Source organism: Leucoraja erinacea, chromosome 13 (assembly GCF_028641065.1).
Source record: "Leucoraja erinacea ecotype New England chromosome 13, Leri_hhj_1, whole genome shotgun sequence".
NCBI classification, from domain to species: Eukaryota; Metazoa; Chordata; class Chondrichthyes; order Rajiformes; family Rajidae; genus Leucoraja; species Leucoraja erinaceus.
In genome coordinates, this window is record NC_073389.1 from 39,159,066 (window position 1) to 39,179,906 (window position 20,841).

Here is a 20,841-nt window from a genome sequence, read left to right on the forward strand (position 1 = left end):
GTGGTTGGAGTGATCTCAGGCAAGGGATCAGCTCCGATGTTATGTCCGGGCCCCGCAGTGGGGCTCAAAGTCAGTCCAAAGAGGCCTCCAGCTCCATCGATGGAAGGCCGCAGAGCGCCCGGGGAATGCGATGCGAAAATCAAACGCATCTCCGGCAAGGTACGAACCAGAAAAAATGTTTTCCCCCGATCCCCTCCCCCCCCCACATAAAACGAACCGGAGAATTAAAAAAAAAAATGAACAGACTGCCGGCAGAGCTGCCATCGTACGTCGCCCCTGATGATATGTGGTATTAATCGATGATGGTATGTGGTATTATCTCCGTCTACTATTTCATGTTTACATTTACCATCCACCCTTCAACACATTCCTAGACAAAAAGTAACAGTCTAATCTTACTTTGCCGACTCCCTCAAACCTCTTCTACACCTGGTCAACGAGAGATGCTAATTGCCACATCCAAACACCCTTTTGTTACCTTGTTCAATTCCAATCAAAATTAAGAAAGGAAGGATATTAATATTTTCTTCCACACAGTGTAAGATTGGAGATAACTATAAAAAGGGAGGCTGTGGAGGAGATATTACTGGAGGCATTGAGATTGGTAACAGTCTGTGGGGATATCTTATGGGTAGATATGTGGAGGTGTCCGAGAGCTGATCCCCAGAGTCAGTATGGTAAAAGTCAGCCTGCAAGACTACAACGGCACCTCTTTTGTCAGCAGGTTTGATGACAGTATTGGGATTCTTACTGAGTAAACAAGATTGGATTGGGTAAGGAGAGTGGAGAAGTCAAGACAGTTGATGTCGTGCCAATAGTTGGAAATAAAAAGGTCCAGAGAGAGTTGAAGACTGGCGGAGGAACAATGTTGGGGACAGAGAAGAGATTGTCACAGTGAAGGAGGGTGGGCAGGAGGACAGGAGAATGTACAGGAGGATGCAGAGGTTTGATGTCTTGCTGCCAGGGAAAGAAAGTAATCATGTTGAAAGAAAACAGATTGGGAATGTCCCACATTTGTTCTTTAAAATGTGATATGGTCTCTCCCATTGCCCATACAGCTCATAATGCTCTTTGTGCAACTTTAAACAAATGAAGAATTACAACAGTTCTTAACACATTGCAGTTTTAGGTAGGTATTAATTCAGAACCTGCAAGCATGGGGTTGGAGAAACTTCATGGTATTGTAGTTTGACAAAAAATTGCCAAACTTTGTAATTTTGAGAATTTTTTGGTTGGGGCCACTGGGATTATAAAGTTGATGGTGTCCACAAAAGGAAGATTCATTCATGTAGTTTGACATGAGGGAGCTTACCTTTTGACATAAACTGTTCTCTTCATGTAAATGATTACTGGATGTTTCATCAAACGTCAGTACCTTGAGTGGTGGCATATAATAACACACTGCAATTCAAGGAGGTTCCAGGGGCCATATTATTGTTGCGATGGAGCCCATCTTAGCAATATCTGTTCCTTCCAGAAGCCTCTGACCACCCTGTGATCTCAGTTTCTGAGGCTGACGTCAGAATATACTTCAAGAGGGTAAATCTATGCTGGAGTTATCTGACCTAATACTAAAGATTCGTGCAGGCCAACATTCTGGAGGTCTCAAGGATATCTATGATCTCTCGCTCTGCGTTCCAAGGTTCCCAGCTGTGTCAAAAAAGGCATCTTGTACAGGTTCCCAAGAAGAGCAACATGACCTGCCTCAATGACGACTGTCCAGTAGCACTTGCATCCACCGTAACGATCTTCTCTGAGAGATTGGTAATGGCACAAAACAGCTCTTGCTTCAGATTTAATGTGGATCCGCTTTGCTTTCCTTGTCACCACAGCATGTCAATAGCAGATACTATCTCACTGGCTTGCCACTCTGCCCTGGACCATCTGGATAACAAGATGATGTACGTCAGGTTGCTATTTATCAACTACAGCTTGGCATTCAACACTATCATCCTCTCCAAACTCCTTGTTTGAATGTTGCAACACACTTGGTTGAGGTGTGAATAATAAGTCTCTGCAAGACTACAACGGCACCTCCTTTGTCAACAGGAAAAAAGGACTATGTTGTTATCCAGATGGTCCAGAGCAGAGTGGCAAGCCAGTGAGATAGCATCTGCTATTGACATGTTGCGGTGACAGGGAAAGCGAAGTGGATCCAGTTTACTTCTGAGACAAGAACAATAACCCCTCGATCAACATCAACAAAACCAAGGAACTAATCCTGAGAGGGAAGTCACGAGACCCTGTGCCAATTTTCATTGATGGATTTGGTGGATCAATTCTGGACCTTATCATCCCGGATGACATATCCTGAACCCAGCAGATCGATGCAATAACGAAGACGATGTGCCACTGCCTTTGCTTTCGTAGAAGAGATTCGACACATTACTGGAAGACTGACAAATCTCTACAGGCGCACATCCTCGTTGCGTCATGGCCTTGTACAGCAATTCCAATGTACAGAATGCAAGAGGCTGCAGAGAGTGGTGGACTTGGCCCAGTCCATGATGGGTACCGCACTTCCCACCACTGAAAGCATCTACATGAGGTGCTGCTTCCAGAAGGTGGCATCAATCATCAAGGATCTTCACTGTCCGGGTAAGCCCTCTTCTCAATGCGATAATTGGGAAGGAGGTACAGAAGCCTGAAGTTTCTCACCACCAGGTTCTGGGTAGCTACTTTTCTACAGTTATCAGTTTCTTGAACCAACCCACGCAACCCCAATCTTGCTTGCCAACTATTGCATTGCTGTGGACTTCTAAGTGCATTTTGCACTGGTGTCTTGTTTCTTTTTATTGTCTTGCAGAATTTAAGTGTAATTTATGCATGGCTTATGCAAAGCTGTCAAGTAGTACGGATTTTCAGTATTTTGTACGGAAATGCGATTAGAATTCGGATGTAGGAATTGTGTTGTTAAATACGGATTTTAAATACGGAGTTCAGTTCAGTGTGAAGAAGAGTCTCGACCAGAAATGTCACCCATTCCTTCGCTCCAGAGTCGCTGCCTGTCCCGTTCCAGGTTTAAACCGAGAGCTGTCAGTTTAATGCATAGGAATTTAAACAAAGCACTGTGGTTTCGAAGTATAGCGCTACCGGCTGGAGCACTATGGGTTTAAACATAACGCTATAAGCTTTACACATAGCGCTATGGCCACAGCAGTATGGGTCACAGACTGTTTAGGACAATTGTCGTATAACCATGAGTCTTTGGAATTCTCAGTGAAAGTTGAGCCATTGATTATTTTTCAGGCAGTGGTAGAATTCTGGATAAGCCTAGTGGTGAAAGGTTACCAGTGGGATTGCAGTTACATTGGGATTGGCCTTGATTTTACAGAACGGTGGGTGGGCTAGAGGGAGAGAGGGAGAAGGAGGGACGGAGAGAGGGAGGTAGGGAATAAGAGAGGGAGGGAGAAAAAAGGAAGGAAGAGAGGGAGGATGGGAGGGAGGGAGAGAGAGAGGAAGGGAGGAGAAGAGGGAAGGAGTGAAGGGGTGAGGAAGGAGAGAGAGAGGGAGAGGCTTCTAGAACATCATCTGGTGCTAAAAGCAGGAAGCAGCCGTTCAAACAGCAGTATACAAAGATATGGCAATGAATGCACTGTCCAGTAAGGTGCGTAGAAAACATGTCAATTGGTAGCAAAGTTAGGCTTTTTGTACTCTTACATGGGTCTACAGCACATAAAAAAACATTTTTTTTCAGCAAAATGGCACAGCATAAAAATACTGACTTCCTCAGCAAAATACTGATTTTCAGGAAGTAGAATACTGAATGCTCTGACAAAACCTGGCAGCTCTGCTTATGTATTGTGTGCTGTTTGAGAATATGTGCTAGAGGTACTGCTGCAAACACACTTTTCATTGTAGTTATACCTTACAGTGAAAGAATGTCTATTAACTGCATGATGGGACACTTGAGCATTTTCTGCAAACCTACTTGTATGCTTATATAGCTCCTTTATTGTTGAGAGTGGAAAAAGACTGCTTGTATGCTGATAACACATGTGGGTGTAACTGAAACCTGCAAGGACAACGGCAGTTGCTTCTTGGGAAAAATGACTTAGGCTAATATGCGACTTGAAACGTATATAGGAAACTGTAAAATGCTGTATCTTTGAGTGGAAGCACGGGGAGCAATGAGTATGGTTGTATGCTCTTTGCACTAGTCCCCTCCACTCCTGTCTGACGATCAATTAAAGCTTGGTTTAATCAATCGTAATGGTAATGGTTAAAGATAATAATAATAATAATAATAAATAAATTTTATTTATGGGCGCCTTTCAAGAGTCTCAAGGACACCTTACAAAAATTTAGCAGGTAGAGGAAAAACATGTAAGGGGAATTAAATAAATAGTAGAGACATGACTAGTACACGAAGTAAATACAGAATTCAATACAAAACACAGTATGAGGCAATTAATGCACAGATGAAAAGGGACGGCACGTGGGGCTAAGGATAGGCAGAGGTGAAGAGATGGGTCTTGAGGCGGGACTGGAAGATGGTGAGGGACACGGAATTGCGGATCAGTTGGGGGAGCGAGTTCCAGAGCCTGGGAGCTGCCTTGGAGAAGGCTCTGTCCCCAAAACTGCGGAGGTTGGACTTGTGGATGGAGAGGAGACCAGCTGATGTGGATCTGAGGGACCGTGAGGGTTGGTAGCGGGAGAGGAGGTCAGTGAGATATGGGGGGGGGGGGGGGGGGGGGGGGGGGGGTCAGATGGTGGAGGGGCTTTGTAGGTGAGGATCAGGAACGGTGGGAGATGGGAAGCCAGTGAAGTTGTTTGAGGACTGGAGTGATGTGATGCCAGGATTTGGTATGGGTGATGAGTTGGGCGGCTGCGTTCTGGACCAGTTGGAGTCGGTTGATGTAGGTGGAGCTGATGCCAAGGAGAAGTGAGTTGCAATAGTCCAGTCGGGAGGAGATGAAGGCATGGATGAGTCTTTCAGCAGCGGGCGGTGTGAGAGAGTGTCTTGAGTTTGGCGATGTTGCGGAGATGAAAGAAGGAGGTTTTAATGACATGGCGGATGTGAGGCTCAAGGGAGAGGGTGGAATCAAAGATCACACCAAGGTTGCGGGCCTGGGGAGATGGGGAGACAGTGGTGCCGTCGATGGTGAGAGTGGGGTTATTGATTTTTTTTGATGGTGGCTCTGGAGCTTATGAGATAAAGTGGTAGCTGTGTGGAATGAGCTTCCAGTGGAAGTGGTGGAGGCAGGTTCGATTTTATCATTTAAAAATAAATTGGATAGGTATATGGACGGGAAAGGAATGGAAGGTTATGGTCTGAGTGCAGGTAAATGGGACTAGGTGAGAGTAAGTGTTCGGCATGGACTGGAAGGGCCGAGATGGCCTGTTTCCGTGCTGTAATTGTTATATGGTTATATGGTTATTTGTGTTGTCTGTTTTAAGTAACGAACTTTATCAACAGTACTTGTGCAAATGACAATAATTTAGACTGAAGACTTGACAGTACTTTGTGCCTGAAAATAGTGCACCTGAATGATTAGTCTTCAGGCCAAATGTCTCGCTAGTGAACCTAGCTAGAAGTATTTACCCAGAAGTAGCCATGTCAACGTGGGTTGGAGGTAAAGCTTAAAGTCAGTAGAAAGTTCTGACGCATTCAAATGAACACTGGAGTAGAATGCTGCCTACTTAATATATGTTATATGACATTTTTTCAGACATGCACTTTTGCAGAAATACTTTAAATCTTAAAACACAGTCAATTGTGCCATGGAATATCAGATACAAGAACTATTAATTATTGCAACCAATGCATTTTGGTCTGTTGGTTAAGGACTGGCCAAGGTCCTGAAATTCAATTGCATGATTGCTTGCAAAGAGCAGAAGTGACACCAAAGGGGCGATTTGACAAAAACCCAGGAAATTGAGATCCAGAAGATGGATTGACTGTCCCAAAAAAGTAGTTTGCTCATATTTTCTCCCCGTTTAATATATCTCTAGTCTTTCTTGACTTTTTAAAAAAAAAAAAAAATTTCAGTTCTTGATTATCATAAGACAATTAATTACATTTCTAGAAGACATCTCTCTCTTTGCAGCCGTTTTTCTTTGGTATTATGAACCTTAATAGTGTATCTTGTCCCCATTGTCAGCATACTTGGTAATGCTGTCAATGAACTTGATTAAGCTAATGTGATGATTTCATTTTTTAATGCTCACTGATATGATACAATGCTAAATAACCACTATTAAGCACTCTAAACTCTTGTTACCAAGGACATTTTCTAGCACTAACACTTTCAAATTGTTTCTTTTCTGGTTTATAAAAATGGTTAGAAACCTGGAGTAGCCCCTCAATTTTTTTTAATAGATTAAACTGAATGTGAGCAGCATTACTAATTTACTAAATATTACTAAATATTCAGTGTCAAACAATAATTCCCCTTTTTGTCTACGTTAGTTTTCCTGTGGGAATTCATTTTGTGATATTTAAGGTTTCATTGTAACAATAACTTGAGACTTAATTCCCATTGTGATCTTTACTTCAATAAACACTGACAGCTGAGCTTGCAGGCTGTTGTTTAACATTCACACGTTTTTCTGTTTGTGCACACAGTGATCTGAATGGACAGGAGAAGGGTCTCAACTCAATCCACTGATCTGGATCATCCAGGGCCATTGAAGGTAGTTTTATTTATTCTTATTCTGCAATTTGAACTGTTATTTGTTTTTATTATGATTGTACTGACTTTTACATTTTACTAATGAAGGTAATGAATGTTTACACAATTTATTTCCTTTATATGGCGGTGGTCAACCATAATTTCAAGGCATAACAAAATATTTTTGACGGTGACAAGAATTAAATTATAGCTGATAATTGTTATGAACAGGATTTAATTTTTTCCACAACATTTTTTTGTTTTTGGCAATACCCGATTGGAACACGTTGATCTGGAGTTTCTGCTAGATTATGCTTGGGTAGTTTTTACATCACTGATGATGTGTTCAGAAGCAGCAATAGATGGTTTTTTTTAATCAATTAGTGCAATCAGCCCAACATACAAGATTAAGGAATTATAAGAGCAGGATGCAGCCAGTGTAAATTAAAAATCTACCGTATTTTACAGTAGTTCCAAAAATATTATATTTAGAAATTAGCTTCACCCACACATTTACAACTCGCTGTTTTACTTTTGTACACTCTGATGTAATTCAAACCAGCTTTTTGGAGAGGGGGCACACAGATTTAAGGGGGACTTCTTTAATTTGTCATTCATTGAAACCATGGTTCTGCATGGCAGTTTGAAGTCAATTAAGATTAGGTTATTCCTGGTAGACTGATCATACTGATTAAATGTCTACTTTTGTGATAAATATATTTCCACATGTTAAAGAAAATTGTATCATTTTTTTCCATATAATAACTTAGGATTCATTGCAATTTCTGACGAGCGTTGCTCTTAAAAAAAATAAGTGTTAGGAATTTTGTTGAACATGCATTCTCATTGTGTATTAAATTGTTTTAATGCCTTTCACAGTATATTGGCTATCAGCTGCATTATGAGAACGAAAGAGTTCTGCTCTGCTTGCAACCACATTGAATGGGCAAGTGCCGAGTACATACCAGTGTTTATTGAGAAGTAATAGGAAAAGCTGGTGGAGATCAAATCTACCTGTTGTTTCTTTATGTATTGGGCAGCCAGCTGCATTAAAGAATGAGACTGGGTACAAAGAATGAAAAGTATCTTAAGGATAAAGGATGTCGGATATATGAATGGCGGGAAGGGGAAATCGTTTTATTTTATTGGATTCAATATGAATTAGTTGGAGTGACATCTTGGTTACCACACGAGATAAGAGAATGGAACATTTCTGTAACGTATGTATTGCATTGTACAGCATGTTTGCTGATGATATCCTGTAAAGTTCTTCATAAGAGTTGTTTCCACAAGAAAACTGGTCTTCATCACTTCATACACTTATTTTTACGGAACAAAGATTTTTTTGAATTAATGCTGTGTTCAATGTCTCAAGGCACTAATAGATAAACATGGAATATTTTCATTGAACCACACCCATAAAGCTACAATAAATATCAGGAGTAGGCTACCAATACCTTCTAGCCTGTTCTACATCAAGATTGAGGCAGATCGTATACTTATTGCTGTGTCACTTGCTTCCTTTAATATCCAGAAATCTATGATTTACTGGGGGTTTTTTTTTTTCAGTCAAGGTATAATTGTGCAACAGTATGTAAGCGACCCTCAAAGCCCTTACTCTTACCCACCTTCAACCCACCCGAATCAGGTCGGAACCAAACGGGGACAAACAACACTCACATACACACACATCCACACAAATATGGTAAGATAAACAAAACAAAAAGTACTTTAAAAAAAAAAAGAAAAAAAGAAAAAAAAAAAAAGAAAAAAAAAAGGGGGTCACTAATAACAGTAAATAAGTATGTAATTAAATAAATAAGTGGGGGGGGGGTTAAGGGGAGAGCAGCTGCAGTAGAGCAGAACAGTGGTGGAGAGCACTCAGTCCTCTTCCGAGTCCGGGGACAAGTTGAGAGAGTTAACAAGTTCGAAGAAAGGGTTCCATGTAACTAGGAATGTCTTGGTAGAGCCTTTGAGAGAGAACCTAAGTTTTTCAAGCTTTAAATAGTAATGATGACTGAACTCGATAATTAAGTCTCAAAAGCCCTTAGTAGTGGAGAAATCTAAAGTTCGCTATGTTCTCATGGAAAAAAATCTCGCTTAATTCGTGTAAGGCTTTTCAAGCATTTAGGGACTGACTTCTGATTCTAAATTCTTCAGCCAAGGGAATTCTTCAGCCTGTCAAGGCCTGTAAGAATTTGGTAATTTTTATTTAAAGAGCATGCTATTCAAATTGCTAATTTGTCTATTGTGGGTTGAACTCTATTTCTGTGTGTGATAGACTCCAGAGACAATTATTAGTTGTGGTGCTTGTCTTTTCTTCCTTGAGGTGCTGATGCCATAAATCCTTTTAAAACTGTCCAAGCGCGATGCATGCAGGTACCTATAATAATTGCTGCTTTGAGGTGAAGAAAAATATACAATTTTTCTCTTTTTTTCTTCTGAAATATTTTCCATCCTTTCAAAAGCATTTTTCAATTTTTATTTTATGGCACAATGTTTTCTATGGAAGTTCTTGCCATAGAGAATATGGCCAATGTGTTTGCAATTAAAATGTAAAATCTTTCAAATGTCACCATTTGCCTATTTGCAAAAGATTCAATTCATAGATTTTTCTTGGCAAAAAATACCTTGATTAGGACAGCAATATCATAATGTTATTGTACTTGGCTAGAGAGTTTGATAATCCTTTGAGAAATCTTTTAATGACAGCTGGGATCTGTTAAGTAAATAATATGGAATAAAAATACCAAATATCAGTAACAGTAACTTTTAAGTTATTAAGTTGGCATAAATCCCATATTGTGGTCTCAAATTGTTTACAGGAAAGCTGTGGTTGATGCCTGATTAGGTTATGATGCGACACCAGACCCAAATCAATGTATCTGCATCCTAATTGCCCTCTGATATGGCTTTTTATCAAAACACTATGACAAATAATAAAAATCAAACAAGGCTGCCCATCCTTCAACCAAGACATTACTTTTGGACACAACAAAGGAGCAACCAGTCCACTTCAGAAATATTGGAAGTAGCATTAGATAGCAAAAGACCGTTAGACTTCCTATAAGCAGCAAATACAAATCAGTACATTTCACTCAATCTTGAATATTCCATAATGCTCTTTCCCACTGGCTGCACAGAATCACTAGAGGGGTAGCACAGTGATGCACATAGGAAGAAAAGCCTTGCGAATTCACAGCATTGATTTTGGATCCTGTGTGGTCAGAGTTGCCCTGCTGAGTAACTGCAGTGTATTTTCTGGATGCCACACATCAAAGCCACTGAGCTGGTGATGGAAGGAATTAATATTTCAAGTAGTTCGTGAGGTGTCATTCAAGTGGGCTGCATTGTAGTAATGTTACAAAATTTTGAGATTTTATAAATCAAGTCTGCAATTTATCTCATCAGATAAAGCATAAAAAGAAGTTTAATTTGACACCTAATTCACTTTCATATCTTCAGTATTAAAAAAGTTATGGCCATTTTCATACTCGGAAATTAGCATCTTGTTCTCTATTGCTTTTCCATTAAATTAACACAAAAGTTGTGATTGAGGACAGTTAAAAGCCCATAACTTTCTTAAAAATTAAGAGAACTGAATTAAATTTTCACTTATTATAGATTGAAGCATTCTGAAACAAATATAAAACATCTTACTTGGATGACCTGAAATGAAAGCATATAATTAATGAATTACCTAATTGTAGCTAAATACAAAATTGATCGTTGTGATGGAAATAGTAATAAACACCCAGACTGCCTTGAAAATTCAAAAATGTTATATTCTCAAGATCAGAACTTTAATATTATTGTATAATATGCTGTAAGTCTGTAACAGATAGGTAAATAAATTACAATTTCTAGCAATAGACCTTTATGGAGAAGATCAGATGCTAGCTGGTACATTGGCTTATCATAATCAGTAGCATCATCATACTCCTCAGATTGTAACCAATAAGCAACTCTGTACACCTTGTTTTTTCTCAACTTTTCAATTTTGGCATTGTAAACTACAAGTTTTTGGTCTTCAAACCACACATGACATGCCTTTCTGCACACTACTTTCCCATTACCAATGTCCTGTAGATTCCATTTCTTAAGAAAAGGATAATTTTTTTTAATAGCCTAAGTATCCAAATAACAAACTAATCCCATTCACACAAGAATTCACAATATAACATGATTTTTAAATCTCACTGTCATTAATTTATATCCCAGATGGAAGGAATTTTAATGTTTAATTCCCATAAATTAATCTAGAAACATCCACCCAAAATATAATCAAATTGTTGTTTTTTGCACAATACATGTGATTCAAACTGTTGTGAATATTTAGTTTAAAAATAATGATTATGGAGAGAGAATAACACAAAATATAGACAATTTAGACGGCATCTCCAAAAAAAATGGGCATTTTAATCATCTTACTTCTGGAACGCGATCGATTGGAACGTTGCATTTGCGGTGAATTTGAACCCCATATCGGCAGGAAAAACACTGCCGGCACATTTTCGTAACGTCAAATTAGATTAAAGCCATCCCAAGAAGCAAGATTATATGTAAAATAGACGACTTGCACTTTGTTTCGTCCTGTTCTTGCGATCCGTCACGTTGTAGGCGTTGAGGGCGTTCGAAGGTAGGCAAAAGTGCTGGAGAAACTCAGCGGGTGCAGCAGCATTTATGGAGCGAAGGAAATAGATGACCTTTCGGGCGGAAACCCTTCTTCAGACTGATGTAGGGCGGGGGGGGGGAGAGATATGGAGGAGAGAGAGAGAGAGAGAGAGAGAGAGAGAGGGGAGAGAGAGAGAGAGAGAGGGGGGAGAGAGAGAGAGAGAGAGAGGTAGTAGAGAGGGTGAGAGAGAGAGATGGGGAGAGAGAGAGATGGAATGAGAGAGAGAGACGGAGAGATGGAACGAGAGAGAGAAAGAAAGAAAGAGAGATAGAGAGAGAAAGAAATAGAGGGAGAGAGAGAGAGAGATGGGGGGAGAGAGAGAGAGAGATGGGGAGAGAGAGAGAGAGATGGATAGAGTGAAATGCAACTGTGTGTCACGCGTTCAGAATGTTCTGGAAATGAAGCGTCCGTGTCTCATACACGAAAGCTGTCGGCAGCTCTATGGAATTCAGGGGAGGACCCACCCCAGTGATGTTTAATTAGTGATGTTAGGTGGGAAATAATTCAATTCAATTCAATGAAAAACAATGGAATCACCAACCTGGCAGGCTGAGAGGCCAGGAAACAGTTGGGCCAGGTGCAAAAGCATTGTGAGGTCAGCGGGCGGGGCCACCAGGCAGGCTGGGGTTCAGGGCTGGACGGGATCATGAGGCAGTTGGGCCAGGTGCAAAGGCATTGTGAGGTCAGTGGGCGAAGCCACCAGGCCGGCTAGGGGGGCAGGGCCATGAGGCAGTTTTCTCCCAGAAATTTTGGATTGAGGAAATTTTCTACCAGAAGATGTAAAAATGTCTCTGTTATTGTAACATCAGCAGCTGGGCAGCGGTCGTGTGAGATGGCACTGTGACTCGTGCAGCAGTTTGATTTTAATAATATTTGATGTTCTGTGAACAATTTTATTCAAAATCTGGGGAAATAATCGACTGAATTTAGGGAGGAGTGGATTTATGAAATCATAAGTTAAATCCCTACCGAGATTGTAAAAATCTCCATGTTTTTGCGTCTGGTTTTCGAGGAGATACCTTTCAAAGGCAAAATGACACGTGCGCACGCACACACACCACCACCCCCCCCCCCCCCCCCGAACCGGTCGGATCGATTTCTCTTTAGCAGCCCCAGAAAGTGCGCCTTCGATAGGCAGTACAAAGGACCATTGCAATCCTGCCCCCCACACAAAGGCCCCAGAATCGCGCACACGGTCAGTCCCACAACTGTCGTGCCACTCAAGGTTAGTTTTGTCACATCGCTCTGCATTCTCCTGCAGTCTGAATTTACTTGGGAGTTATTGGAGCTGTGGTTAATCAGACCAGTGGAGAGTATTCCATCACACTTTTAAGTCTTGGCAATTTAAGCGCTTGTCTAGAAACTTGGGTCCCTTCTGAACATTTAATATGTTATCCTAAACCAAGACCCTATAGTTTCAGGCATTTCTGCAAAGATGAAACGTTTCCCATCCTTTCCTCTACTCCTCTTAATTTTGTATCTCAGCCAGGAGCTCTTCAGCCTCTACTGTGCACGTAAAATCAAATCCATTTTAAGGGGCTGTCCCACTGCGGCGACCTAATCTGCGAGTTTAAATGAGTTTGCTCTCGACGTAAACTCGCAGCATGGTCGACACGTGGTCCTAGGAGTTCCTATGAGGTCACTGGAACTCTCCTTCATGCTCGAGGGAAGTTCCCGCACACTCGTGGCCTCAGTTTGGTAACGGAAAAAATTTCAGCATGTTGTACCTGCATGCCTAGTCTCAACGACTGGTGTACCATGACACCCAGGTCTTGTTGCATCTCCCCTTTTCCTAATTTCACCATTCAGATAATAGTCTACTTTCCTGTTTTTATCACCAAAGTGGATAACCTCACATTTATCCACATTATACTGCATCTGCCATGCATTTGCCCACTATTTTTGCCGCCCTATCCAAGACACCTTGCAGCCTCCTAGCATCCTCCTCAGAGCTAACACTGCCCCCCAGCTTCATGTCATCTGCAAACTTGGAGATGTTGCATTCAATTCCCTCATCCAGATCATTGATATATATTGTAAATAGCTGGGGTCCCAGCACTGAGCCTTGCGGTACCCCACTAGTCACTGCCTGCCATTCTGAAAAGGACGGTTTACTCCTACTTTTTGCTTCCTGTCTGCCAGCCAGTTCTCTATCCACATCAATACTGAACCCCCAATACCGTGTGCTTTAAGTTTGCATACTAATCTCTTATGTGGGACCTTGTCGAAAGCCTTCTTTAGACATTAAAAATATTTCAAAATGTGTGTCTACTTCAAATTCAACATTCACATAGTACATGAATTAATTTACAGAATTTTTTAAATAGTGTTTATTTTGTGAACTTTTATCTTTTGTGTTTTATTGTATTTTTTTTTCTCACTTCTAGTCTGGGGGAAAATTTAAAATTCCAAAGAAAAAGATCTCTGAAGTGGACAAGGTAGAGACACATTCTCCTCTATCCAGACTCAGTGAAACACGAATTGAAAATTTAAAAGCATCAAATGTGAGTTAAAGAGAAATTTGTTAACCAGTTAAAGTTCTTTGCCTTCCTTATAACTCTTGCCATACGTCCTAAAAGAGGTTAATCAAGTGACTTAGTTTGTTGTTTGCTCATAGATACTGGAGATTGCTATCAATATCAGTATTAATTTCACAATCATAATCATACTGCAACATACGAGAAATTTTATTTGCCATACAGGCATACCAATAAAAAGCACCAAGACACACAAAATACATTTAATTTCTCAGCTCCCCCATTCCGCCAATCGGATCCCGGGTCGGGGCTAGTCGAACCTCTTGCGACTTTGGATCATCCCGACATCGGCCTCTACCCGAGACTGCAAGTTCCTCAATGTCGAAGTCTGCAGGCCACGGTTGGAGTGTCGATCCCAGGCAAGGGATTGCAGGCTCCAATGGTAAGTCCACGGCCCCGCGGTGGGGCTCAAAGTCAGTCTCGAGCAAGGCCTCCAGCTCCACGATGTTAGGCCGCAGAGCGACCGGAGGTAAGATCCGGAAAACAATCGATTCTCCGGCAAGGTAAGAGATTGAAAAAGTTTCCCCCGAACCCCCCTCCCCCACCCCCCACTTTAAAAACAAACCAGAGAACAGTAACACAAACTTTTTAAATCACACTAAAAATAACAAAAAAGACAGACAGACCGTCGGCGAGGCTGCCCTCGCTGACGGCGCCACCTTGATGATTCAAGCAGTGTTGGGAAACATTTAAGCATATTACCTTGGCTCTGGAATTGCTAGTTGCTATGGAGCACAGGATTTCTCTTTAAAGGACATTCATGGCACTATTAAATTTTTGCAGCAATCTGAGTTTTTGATTGACAGTAATTACAATGCCTAATCTGTTGTTTACTACCCAGTACCTATCATGTCCTCAACTGGAAATTTAAGCTTCAAAATAAATTTAAAAGACTTCTTGTTGCCTTTCCTTACTAGTGGCTCTTCCACAACTCGGCCACATTAAGGGGAAAAAAGGTTTCTGAGTCATAGAACTGTAGAGTGTGGAAATAGTCTACATTGACTTCAGTTTGTCCATGTCAAACATGTTTGCACACAGGATAGACACAAAAAGCTGGAGTAACTCAGCTGGACAGGCAGCATCTATGGAGAGAAGGAATGGATGACTTTTTGGGTCAAGACCCTTCTTCAGCCTGTCCCGCTGAGCTACCCCAGCTTTTTGAGTCTTATCTACAGTTTAAAGAGCATCTGCAGTTCCTTCCTATACATGTTTGCATACAGGATTAGTCCTGTTTGACTTCATTTGTCCCATTGCCCTCTAAACCCTTATTAAGATGCAATTTCAGCAGCCATTAATGCTGCCATCTTACCAACTGAACAATATTATCCTGTGTCGAAGACTCCTTATCTTCAGCTGCACCACCAATTTCCACATCACTTATAAATCATGCTTCCTACAACATGCCTGAATTTTAATGTATGTATTTAACAAGGGTCTGTGAGGGTCCCAGAAAAGAACCCCGTGGCACAACGCTGGTCTTAGGCTTCCAATAACAAAAGCAACCCTCCACCATCACCCTCTCTCTATTGCCAAGCCATTTGTGTTTTCAATTTGTTTCCTTGCCCTGAATTCCATGTGCTCGATCCTTTTGGATCAATCTCCGATAAAGGACCTTGTTGAAGGCTTTTCATGGTGACTGCATCATGTACATAGCCTTCATTAATGCATTTAGTTATCTCTTTGGAAAAAAAGTTGTACCGTGATAAAGGAATTAAAACTACTAGTAACTACTTTTTCGTGAGAGGAAAATGTCAAAAATTGTGTTCCATTTCACGAGAAGTTCAGTACTAAAACAGAAAGCTGGATGTTGGAAATCTCAAATCAGACAATGTTGGAAGTGCTCAGCATTGTGAAGAGTTGGAAATGAGAATTTGTGTTCTCTCTCCATGTGTTTGTTAGTTGTTACTCAATGAGCTTAAAGAATGCCCTTTCGAACAACTTGGGTATGGTATATTTTGTTGTGTTCGAAAAATATTTTTATATTTGTGCTTCAAGCAATCTACATTTTTAAATCTATGTCAAGTTGAACTGTTTAATTTAAAAGTATAGAACTCCTCCCCTACTCTACCAGAGAATACATCAGGCAGGTATATACAAGTATATAGAAGTGGAGACCTCTACTGGAAGTTATATTGTAAAACTTCATGCACAAATGTTAACATTTAAGTTTACAATAAAGATATTGGTACTAATCTCGTTTTTTTAAATTTATTTGTTACTTTTGTGCAGATGTAAAATATTTATAATCATTATCTTGGGAATGGCTTTTACTTAAGACTCTTGATTGGTGTCGTAGAAAATCCATCTCAATTTCTCTCAATAGATTAGAAATGCACTTGACTGAATTTTCTCCAGATTTTGTTTTACTATGTTAATTTTGTTTGAAAATACTCTTGCAGCAAAGCACCAAATTCACTGCTAACTCTATTCTGATCTCATTGGAATAGATCAGCCATGATCATATTGACAATAAACAATAGACACTAGGTGCAGGAGTAGGCCATTTGGCCCTTCGAGCCAACACTGCCATTCAATGTGATCATGGCTGATCATCCCATTTCAGTACCCCGTTCCTGCCTTCTCCCCATATCCCCTGACTCCGCTATCCCCCTGAGAGCCCTATCTAGCTCTCTCTTGAAAGCATCCAGAGAACCTGCCTCCACTGCCCTCTGAGTCAGAGAATTCCACACTCACCACTCTCTGTGAGAAAAAGTGTTTCCTCGTCTCCATTCTAAATGGCTTACTCCTTATTCTTAAACTGTGGCCCCTGGTTCTGGACTCCCCCAACATTGGGAACATGTTTCCTGCCTCTAGTGTGTACAAGCCCTTAACGATCTTATATGTTTCAATGAGATCCCCTCTTCCTTCTAAACTGTACAAGCCCAGCTGCTCCATTCTCTCAGCATACGACAGTCCCGCCATCCCAGGAATTAACCTTGTAAACCTACGCTGCACTCCCTCAATAGCAAGAATGTCCTTCCTCAAATTAGGGGACCAAAACTGCACACAATACTCCAGGTGCAGTCTCGCTCGGGCTCTGTCCAACTGCAGAAGGACCTCTTTGCCCCTATATTCGATTCCTCTTCACTGCCTGCTGTACCTGCATGCTTACTTTCATAGACTGATGTACAAGGACCCCCAGATCCCGTTGTACTTCCCCTTTTCCCAACTTGACGCCATTTAGATTGAATGGCGGTGATGGCCTGAAGGGCCGAATGACCTAATTCTGCATTTATTTTCTATGTTTCTACGGGAGAGAATTGAATGATGATATAACACTGAGGGTCTGCTTTATACTTTCGGCCGACCAGCCATCACCATTTGCGAAGTATTGTTGGAACCATTGGAAAGGCATCAGTTATAATGGAGATTATTCCAGTGACATTTCAGTTGAATATGTTTCCACAGCAAAAAGTGTTCAAATCTTAAATCTTCCATCTGTTTCCAGAAACATTGGCCCTTGAATTATGTTTTCAATAAAACAAGAAATCGTCATTTGACTGTTTATAGTCAAAGGAGGAATTGCCCATCAAGTCGTAACGTCCCTGCAGCTGGACAACTGAAGTAAGAATATAACTAACTGTCATTTTGTAAGTCTGCTTGTGGGGGCGATTTTTGAAATCATTTGTAAATAATGTTTGAAGTGGCATGGTTCAAATAACAATAGACAATTTTAATCAGAAATGTGCTGTTTATCTTATCTAAGTTATCTGGTTAAGCTATTTAATACAAAATATATGTTAAATTATAATGTCATCCAATATGCCATATGCTCACTCCAGGGGGAAAGTCTCTATTGACCTTTCATTGACCACCTTGAGTGGCAAATGTTGTGCCTCTATTCAAGAAGGGCTGCATGGAAAAAGCTGGGAACTATAGGCCATTGAGCATGACATCTGTTGTCGGAAAGTTACTAGAGAGTATTCTGAGGGATAGGATAGACAGGCATTTGGATGGACATGGGCTGATTAGGGATAGTCAGCATGGTTTTGTACGTGGGAGGTCATGTCTCACAAATCTGAGTTTTTTGAAGACGTGACCAAAAAGGTCGATTAGGGCAGAGCTGTAGATGTTGTATACGTGGACCTGAGTAAGTTTAGACAAGGTTCCGCATGTTAGGCTGCTCTGCAAGTTTAGATTGCATGGGATCCAAGGAGAGATAGCTGAACATGCGTGGCAAAATTAGCAAGTTTGCTGATGATACAAATGTGGGTGGTTTTGCAGATAGTGAAGATGGTTGTGAGGTTGATTGGCCAGGTGGGCTGAGGAATGTTTGATGGAATTTATTATAGAGAAATGTGAGGCGTTGCATTTTGGAAAGTCTAACATGGGCAGGACGTACACAGTGAATGGTAGGGCTCTAGGGAGTGTTGTAGAGCAGAGCGATCTAGGAGTGCAGGTGCATGTTTCCTTGAAGGTCAAGTCGCTGGTAGATAATGTGGTCAAATAGGCTTTTGGCACATTGGCCTCCATCAGTCAGAGTATTGAGTATAGAAGTTGAGATGTTATGTTGCAGCTATATAAGCCGTTGATGAGACAGCATTTAGTGTATTATGTTCAGTTCTGGGCACCATGTTATAGGAAAGATGTTGTCAAGCTGGAAAGGGTACTGAGAAGATTTACGAGGATGTTGCCAGGACTAGAGAGTCTGTGCTACAGGGAGAGTTTGAGCAGGCTGGGACTCTATTCCTTGGAACACAAGAGGATGAGGGGTGATCTTGTAGAAGTGTATAAAATCGTGAGAGGAATAGATTGGTTAGATGCACAGTCTCTTGCCAGAGTAGGGGAATCAAGGATCAGATGACATCAGTTTAAGGTGAAAGAGAAAAGATTTAATAGGAATCTGAGTGGTAACCTTTTCACACAAAGGGTGGTAGGTGTATGGATCAAGCTGCCAGAGAATGTAGTTGTGGCTGGGACTATCCCAACATTGAAGAAAGTTAGACGGGTACATGGATAGGACAGGTTTGGACGGATACATACCAAAAGCAGGCAGGTGGGACTAGTGTAGCTGGAACATGTTGGCCGGTGTGGGCAAGGTGGGTCGAAGGGCCTGTTTCCATGCTGTATCACTCTATGGCTCTATTTTATGTTTGTATTGGCAAGTAATGACTCTTGACCACTTAGTTAATCTTTTAATTACAGTTTACCAACTGTATAATGTTATGGTAATTTGTTTTATTTTACATCTTTATATATGGTATGTTTGCTTAAGGTTATTTAGCTTAATGTCGTTTTTATCCTTTATTTATGCTCTTATAGCCCTTCCATACAGTAAACCCTCGTTATTCTGTTTCTTGTTAAAGCCCTTCTACGAGAAGGATGACAAAGTCTCGTATTTATAAAACGTTTGAAAATAATATGATTTGAATAAAGCCTGCATTTGATTCTGGCATCGTGAGGTTTTAGTAAAAATTGAAGGGTATAGGGAATCAGAAGTTGTAGCGAGTAGAATGGGGGAGGGCATCACTGGCTGGAACCCACAAAATAAATGAAGATGCTTATGGTTCTTGGAGGTCAATCATCTTGAACATAAGGCATCAATGCCTAGGTCCATGAAACTTCATCATTAACTTACCGTTCATTATAAGATTGTTCCTGGGGGTTTATGATTACTATTTGGAACCCTATACTGCATATTTGCATATCTCCATGGACTGGATTCGGGCATGGACTGGATTTGTGGAAAGAGACATTTATGCCACACAAGTGTCGACTATTCACCATCTGTACCACGTAAATCCGATCATCTTCCCAAAATGTTCAATGGTCGTACTGGCCATGTAATCCAAAGTTAACATCTTTGAATCATTATTAACCAGAAATTTAATCTGACCAGACTATTGTGGCTCAAAAAACAGATCTGATATCAGATGCTCTGCTTCGCTGGATTCAGCAATGTCTTTTCACCATCTACAAGGAGTAAATAAAGGAAAACTGCATTGAGTATTCTCTTCTGGCCTTGATGAATGTCACAACAACAGTTGTCTAAAAAATGTGCATCATCCAGGACAAACATCTGACATCCTAACCTCCACCTTAAATGGTCACCTTCTCCACCACTGCAGTTCCAGTGGCCAATTCTCCACATGTAATGCAACTGACCAAAAAACGCATCAGTTACACCTTTTATAGTGCAATTAGAGCTGACCACAAATGCTGGCCTTCCTTGTGATACTCATTCTGTATGCAAGCTAAAATAAAATGGATAGATAGTCCATAACCGCAGAAAGCATTAAGCCCAATCAGAAAGAAGCGAATTGAACCGAACTGTACAAAATCTAATAATTGCATCTCGATGAAAAGTCCTAACCTTTTAGTGTATTCAAACTTTTGATTTCCCCACCTATCTTCATTTTACTTTGGCAGTGCTTTCACTAATACATTTTCTGAAAGAAATGTGTTTGTTACACTTTGCTTACAGCAGGGAACCCAGAATTATACTCAGAGATGTGCTGACGACAGATTCAGGACGACAACATTTGATGCATCTAAAAAAAGGAGACTGTAGCAATGCCGAAAATACTGACACTGCACATGCAAAGTATCACACATCAGCAACCAGTGAGCAAACAGATACCTGTCATGAGGAAATCAAAACATCTCACCATGATAGTCAATCCAACATTTTATTCAGCAGGTGGGTTCACGAGGTTTGCATCTACCAGCTGCAGAGTGCACAAATGCTGTGGCATCTGTTTGGTTTCTTCCTGAAGTCATCAAAAACTTATTTATGCACTGGGGTTGTGCAAGTTGCCTCAGGAACATGATGATTGTAGGAAAGTAGCTGTTCCTGAACCTGGTGGTGTGACCTCAAGCTCCTATAATGAAAGCAATGAGAAGAGGACATGGCCCGGATGGTGGGGATCCTTGCTGATAGATGCCATTTTCGTGGGGCAATGACTTATGTAGATGAGTTCAGTAACTTTTGTCGATACATTCAGCATTAGGGAGGACTGCCCATAATGGACCAGGCTGAGTCCACCATTCTGCAGCCCATTACCTTTCTGTGTGT

At 40.9% G+C, this 20,841-nt stretch overlaps 1 protein-coding gene across 1 annotated transcript in view; it reads left to right on the top strand.

The window, feature by feature from the left end:
- Nucleotides 1-20,841, top strand: part of senp7 (SUMO specific peptidase 7) — an 81,626-nt gene that overhangs the window by 10,639 nt on the left and 50,146 nt on the right. The window contains 4 exon segments of the mRNA XM_055644979.1: nucleotides 6,569-6,636; nucleotides 13,677-13,793; nucleotides 17,275-17,390; nucleotides 20,251-20,466. Coding sequence (XP_055500954.1) covers nucleotides 6,577-6,636; nucleotides 13,677-13,793; nucleotides 17,275-17,390; nucleotides 20,251-20,466 — 509 coding nt within the window. The 5' untranslated portion in view covers nucleotides 6,569-6,576.